This window comes from Hakea prostrata, chromosome 6, assembly GCF_041222555.1.
Source record: "Hakea prostrata isolate BN-2017 chromosome 6, UWA_Hpros_2, whole genome shotgun sequence".
Classification (NCBI taxonomy): Eukaryota; Viridiplantae; Streptophyta; class Magnoliopsida; order Proteales; family Proteaceae; genus Hakea; species Hakea prostrata.
The window spans coordinates 32,984,167-32,990,307 of NC_142605.1; the positions used below are offsets into that span (position 1 = coordinate 32,984,167).

At 37.3% G+C, this 6,141-nt stretch overlaps 1 protein-coding gene across 3 annotated transcripts; it reads left to right on the top strand.

The window, feature by feature from the left end:
* Window positions 1–447: 447 nt before the first annotated feature.
* LOC149013411 (Oxidoreductase family protein) lies at window positions 448–3,884 on the top strand. Of its 3 annotated transcripts, XM_089160193.1 has the most exons (8): window positions 448–543; window positions 659–889; window positions 989–1,159; window positions 1,337–1,501; window positions 1,584–1,748; window positions 2,597–2,731; window positions 2,841–2,938; window positions 3,078–3,880. In XM_089160193.1, exons 2-8 carry the CDS (start codon window positions 707–709, stop codon window positions 3,325–3,327), a joined length of 1,167 nt encoding a protein of 388 aa, XP_089016319.1. In that variant the 5' UTR covers window positions 448–543; window positions 659–706; the 3' UTR covers window positions 3,328–3,880. The 3 variants fall into 3 exon arrangements, with proteins under 3 accessions (XP_089016319.1, XP_089016320.1, XP_089016318.1); XM_089160192.1 differs by lacking the exon at window positions 448–543 and having other exon boundaries at window positions 584–889; window positions 3,078–3,879; XM_089160194.1 differs by lacking the exons at window positions 448–543; window positions 989–1,159 and having other exon boundaries at window positions 583–889; window positions 3,078–3,884.
* Window positions 3,885–6,141: the final 2,257 nt, after the last annotated feature.

Below are 6,141 nucleotides of genomic sequence, written 5' to 3' on the forward strand. Positions count from 1 at the left end.
GTAGTCCACTACAGTTCTCCATCCACAATAAAAGTAGGCCCCACCTTTTTTATTAATAAATAAATAAGTATACTAAATTAAAAGTGAAACCCGACTGCATATTTTGACGTTTTCCGATCCTAGAGTACACTGGGGCCGTAGGATACTATTGTCGGTCCCACCTCTCTTAAATTTGATTTACTTTTATCATTTGTGGGTCTCTGGTAAAGTATGTATCAACCAAGCACGGATCTTCTGGGGAGGTAATCCGTACTTAAAAAAGACAAAACAAATCAGAAATTGAGCCAAATCCAATGAACCCCACGTGGGCCCTACGCTTGTTATCTGCATTGTGAAGAATCGGGTTGAGTACACACGTGGAAGTGATTCGGACTCTGAAGGAATTCTATCTTTATGCTTAGCCCATGAAAGGATGTGCATTTCTCTCCGTCGTCATTCCAAAAATACTCTAGCGATATATACATATGAAATAAATAACCACATTAGCCCTTTTACGTACAATGCCGTGTTGGCGTCCCGATTCATAATGAAATCACGGAGCTGGTGAGGGTTGCTTTTGTGGGAGTTAGAAAATTCAGTATTGGATCGTTTGAAATTTCCATTTTGTTTGTCTTTATTTATCGACGTTGATCATATCGTCGTTGTCCAATGTTCACAGTTCAAATTTGCAAGTAAGAGCAGGCGAAATCACACGCAGCGAGGAGCCATGGGTGTGGAAGACATATTGAAATATGGCATCATAGGGGTTGGAATGATGGGAAGAGAACATCTTTTGAACTTGGCCCATCTTCAATCTCAAGGTGTCTCCGTCGTATGCATTGCTGATCCTCACCTTCCATCACAGCAGCTTGCCCTCAATTTGGCTCAATCCTTCAACTGGTCGCCCAAGGTACCTAGCATTACTTTTGAACCATTTACAAGATTATGTGCTTTCAGTTCTTTCTTCCCTTCTCAGATTTTCGATTATAAATGCGAATTTGTTATATAGATTTTCTCAGGACACCAGGAATTACTGGACAGTGGGCTCTGTGATGTAGTGATTGTCTCAACTCCAAATATGACCCACTATCAAATCCTCATGGATATAATCAATCACAAGAAACCCCACCATGTTCTTGTGGAGAAGCCCCTGTGTACCACCGTCAAGGATTGCAAGAAGGTCAACTATCATTGGTTCCTTTCTCAATCTCTGTTCTGTTCTGTTTCCATATATGTACATCAAGCTATTGAAAATTTAAAACCTTGAAGTAGGAGTTTGGTATCATTAGTTTTGTTTATTACAAGACCTTGTCTGGCTAGATACTATCATTTTGACAGATGGGGTTGGTCTTTTTAGGTCATAGATGCTGCAAAAATGAGGCCAGAGATACTGGTTCAAGTAGGGCTGGAGTACAGGTATATGCCACCAGTTGCAAAGCTCATAGAATTAGTTAAGGGTGGTGCAGTTGGAGAAGTAAAAATGGTGGCAATTCGCGAGCACCGGTTTCCTTTCCTGATTAAGGTTGGAACTTGTCTCTTAATCTCTCTGTTGATCATTTGCTGTTTCATTTGTATTGATCTTATTGCTGCCATGTGCATGATAGGTGAACAATTGGAACCGGTTCAATTCAAACAGTGGAGGAACTCTTGTGGAGAAATGCTGTCACTTCTTTGATCTGATGAGGCTTTTTGCAGGAGCAAACCCAGTTCGGGTGATGGCTTCTGGTGCCATAGATGTTAATCACAAGGAGGAAGTTTATGATGGAAAGGTAATGGTTTATGAACTAAGATTACCAGATTAGAAAGAATTATGTAGGAGCCACAAACAATAGAGCTTTATTGCAGGTATGAATAGCTAAAAAATATGTACATGTTCATTAGTTTCTTTCATTTTTCTACTCATATAGTGAAAAAATATTGCATATTTCACAGCACACAACTAGATCTTGTCTTCAGTTAGAAACTTGGCCAAAACTGAAATTAATGCTGGTCCAAACAGGCACTGAAGGTCTCAGGTGACTATATTCAGGATTTATTTGTTATTGTCAGTCTAATCAAACAATCCAATAGCTGCAGAGATCAAATTTTGATTATTGTTGGTATAATCAAGCAATTCAATAGCTGAAATCCAAATCCCTCTGTGGTGAATGGATGTCAGATCAATAGTCACTACAATAAGACTCTGGTTGCCATTTCTTAAATAACATTAGCTTTGAGCTTCCACTACAATTCACCATCTGAATTAGCCTTATCTTTTCCCCTGTTCTTCTTAGTAATCAACCTTAAAAGATATTCTGTTATGAAATGCAACTCCTATTGTGAGGCATTTATTGGGCATAAACAGTAGTCGAAATTGGGTTCTAGTCTGGTAGTAATCGAACTTGGAAGATAAACAAATACTTGATTGCTGAATGTTTGGTTTGCTTAATTTATTTATAGAAGATTAAGTTCCAAACCAAGATAAAGTACTAATCCATTTTCTGATTCCCTTTTATATTTCAATATCAAATGAATGATTGGCTTTAGTTCATCTCTGATGAGCTTAAACTTCAGTCTGATCTTGTTTTGTTTTGTCCATAGTCATCTTCATTTCTTACAGCTTCAATAATGGAAGCAGGTACCAGACATCATTGATAATGCATTTGTAGTTATAGAATTCGATAATGGATCTCGAGGCATGCTGGATCTTTGCATGTTTGCTGAGGGGAGTAAAAATGAGCAAGAAATATCTGTTGTTGGTGATATTGGGAAGGTATCACTCTCTCAAATACTCTTTCTTTTTCTGATTTTTTTATGTTTTCTTTCATTTTGTTCAGATACATGTTGCTGTCTTTCTGACTTTGCCAAGCACTTAATAACAGGGTGAGGCCTTTGTCCCTGAGAATGTCGTGCGTGTGGGCACTCGAGCAGAAGGAAGAGCTGGAGTCCAAACATTAACAGCCGAGGATAAACGAATCAAGTGAGTAGTAATGACTGTTCTTCATGTTTCATGCCTTATCTTTCCTTATTTATGCTTTTATGCTTTCCATGCTGTTCTATAAAAGTGTCCTAATCACCATTTGTTATTGTTTATGCTTTACTGCCCATTTGTTTATCAGATATGAGGGATTGCATCATGGCTCAAGTTACTTGGAACATGTCAACTTCTTGGCTTCTGTAAGAGATCAAGGCGTCCGAGAACCTGCAGTAGGTTTGCATGATGGGTTGCTCTCAGTTGCCATGGGAGTTGCAGGTCAGCTTTCAATAGAGCTTGGCCGTTTTGTGGCCATTGAAGAAGTCCTGAATGACAAGAAATTTTATGGCCTCCAATTGAATAATGGGAGAGGATTCTCTGAGCAAACAGAATGAGGTGCACAATGATAAGGAGTGACAGAATATACTCATAAATAAAGGCAGAGAAATCATTTCATGTAATGGAGAATCCTTCCTATAACAATAATCAAGAATGTGTCTTTCTCTGTGAATTAGGAATTAGCTATGGAGTTCTGGGCCTGGGCCTGAAACTAGAAGTCTTTGGGGCCTTTAATTGTTTTCCATGTCACTGCTTGCTACTTGCTAGAAGAGTTGAAGGCATCATCTACACTTAGAATTATATGAGTTGTGAAAAGTTCGAAAAAGAAGAGAAGGAATGAGATTATGTTTAGATTCAGAATATCCATTGAGAAAAAGTTACTTCGCCTTCTAAAAAATGAGATGATGACACTTTAGCTTGGCAATGGTGGGCCTGGGCCTTGGGCCCACAAGCGAAAGAGCGTGATTTGCGCGCGTAAGAACCCTTTGCAGAATGCAAATGTTAAACAGAATAGTCCAGAGAGAAGAAAAGTCAGTGAGAGAAGAAGTTTGGTTTTAATAAATTTTTAATAAATACCGAAAGTTTATAAATGGAAAAAGATGATATGGGCTGTTGAGAACTTTTCCACAAAACTCATCATTACAGATTCCCAAATTGCACAAATAGTCCCATCACCATTGGTGAAGAAATTCCTTTGTTTATAGAAGAAAATCAGAACTATATTACCCAAAGCATTCGATGTTTTCTCTATGAGTTCAGATCTTTCCATTCAACCTGTACTTTTACCCATCTATCCATATTTACAAGATTAGTTTATGAGTGTAGGAACAGTGTACTTCCTACACTCATGTGAATCTGAATGGATACATGAAAGGACAGGCTAAGTAGAAAAGATCTCCACTACTCAATATAATTTTGTCTTGTGTCTTGATTAAAGGGTGACTTTTTGGCGTAATGGTTGGTTGACCACAATACTATATTTTTCAACAAAATTTGTTAATGCAAGATTATGTAGGAAAAAAAATTTGGTCTTCGACTGAGTCAAAGCCTTATGTAGATTAACCTATATCTATTATACATGTAAATGGGAGAAAGATCACTACCTAGATTTGCTTTTCTCAATATATAGAAAGATCTGTAGCGGAAGTAGTTTGGATCCACGTCATCATTCCTCCACGAAAACATCATCGGTTAAATCCCACAATCACGCGAAAAAAGAATATTTCACAACCCAAATGCCATGTAGATGAATGGTATAAGATTGAGATCTAAAACAAAGAAAAGACAATCCACAAAAGCTTCCCACTTTTTGTGTTTCTTGAGAGAGAGTTGTTTTCTGAAAACTCACAAATGTTGTATGTTAATCGTGATTCGGCAATTACCTAAATATAACCCTATATTTAGTAACCACCCATAAGTGAGTTTTCAAATTTGTCCTTGGACATATTATTATTAATAAAACCCAACACCTTCGAAATCGGATTCATCCCTTGATCAAACACTCTAAGAGTGACTGAGTGAGAACTCAATTTATGCGATTGTCTTTAATAGTGACCATTAAGAGTCTTCACAAAAGATGTTAGCTCCAATGTCCATGAAGACCAAAGGATTACCATATGATGCGTTGTTAGCTAGCTCACTTGTATGAATGTGACCCTAAGAAAAAGATTTTAACCTTTTCCTTAATCAAATTTGTCTTCCAATTCTAACCAATTCCCAAAACAAAAGGTATCCTTCAGTTTCGATTCTTGGGCTAGCTTTGGAAGATTTGAATCATTTGGATAGTAATTTTAATCTCAAGAACCTATGGTGATTTCAAAACCCTTGTAGACTCTCTCGTTAAAGCATCTCACTAACACAGCGACAGGTGATAATAACATGGACCCTTGAGCCAGAAAAGGCAAAAACTAGCTCTGTATATACAACTTTAGTGGTTAGTTCTTATCCATACCATACCTTATGGATGGCATGAGATGGATTGTGGTACTTGTAAGAGCATTTGGACTTAAAAAGAATATTCTTCTTCTTTATAAAAAGTAATGGAGTTGGGTTTACAAGCGATCTATTAACTAGTTTTACTTGTGCTATAACATGTACATGCCTGTGCATAGCTATATTAGGGCCAGGGGAGAGGGAGATAAAGTTTTTAAAATTTTACTTATAATTCTCTTTCTATGTGTGAAATATGATCCTCTATCCCTCCCCGACTTTTGAAATTTTTCGTATTCAAAACTTTCCAAAATTTTAAAATTTTCCCTTAAACTTTCTCTCCATGTATGGTATATTAATAATTAAGTTTCTGATTAGAGAAAATTTTTAACGATAAAGGTAACGGATAGAAAATTTGTTTTTCCTTTCAGGTGAAATATCAACTCTTGGTCATTTTCAGTGTTAAAGTTCGGCTCCACCCTGTGCACGTGTATCTTGAATGAAATCAAAATGAGTTGAGATTGGGATTATTGAAGAGCATGAAAGGGTGTCATATGCTTCTCTTATATACATCCAAAAACTTACAGAAGAAAAGTAGAGAACCATTGTTCATGACAAGAATGAAAGAAAATAAAGAGAGATATGGCATGATTGATTCTTCAAAACTTATACAGAATAGAGACAGGGAACAGTGGACTGTGGAGTCAAACTCCCATGGTCCAAGCGACACTGCTAAGAGGTGCGCCCACAGACTTTGTTTTCTTTCTTATCAAAGCTGGAAACGAACTGTCCCCATGCACTCCCCCAAATTTGCTTTGAGCAGATCTGCACCAGCTGGGTGTGTTCTAGTCTCACTCTCCTATCATTCTCTAGGAAGACCTTTAAGTTCTCTTTCTCTTGGTCGTTTTCTTATTTGATTTTATAATCTTGTTGTTTATAGT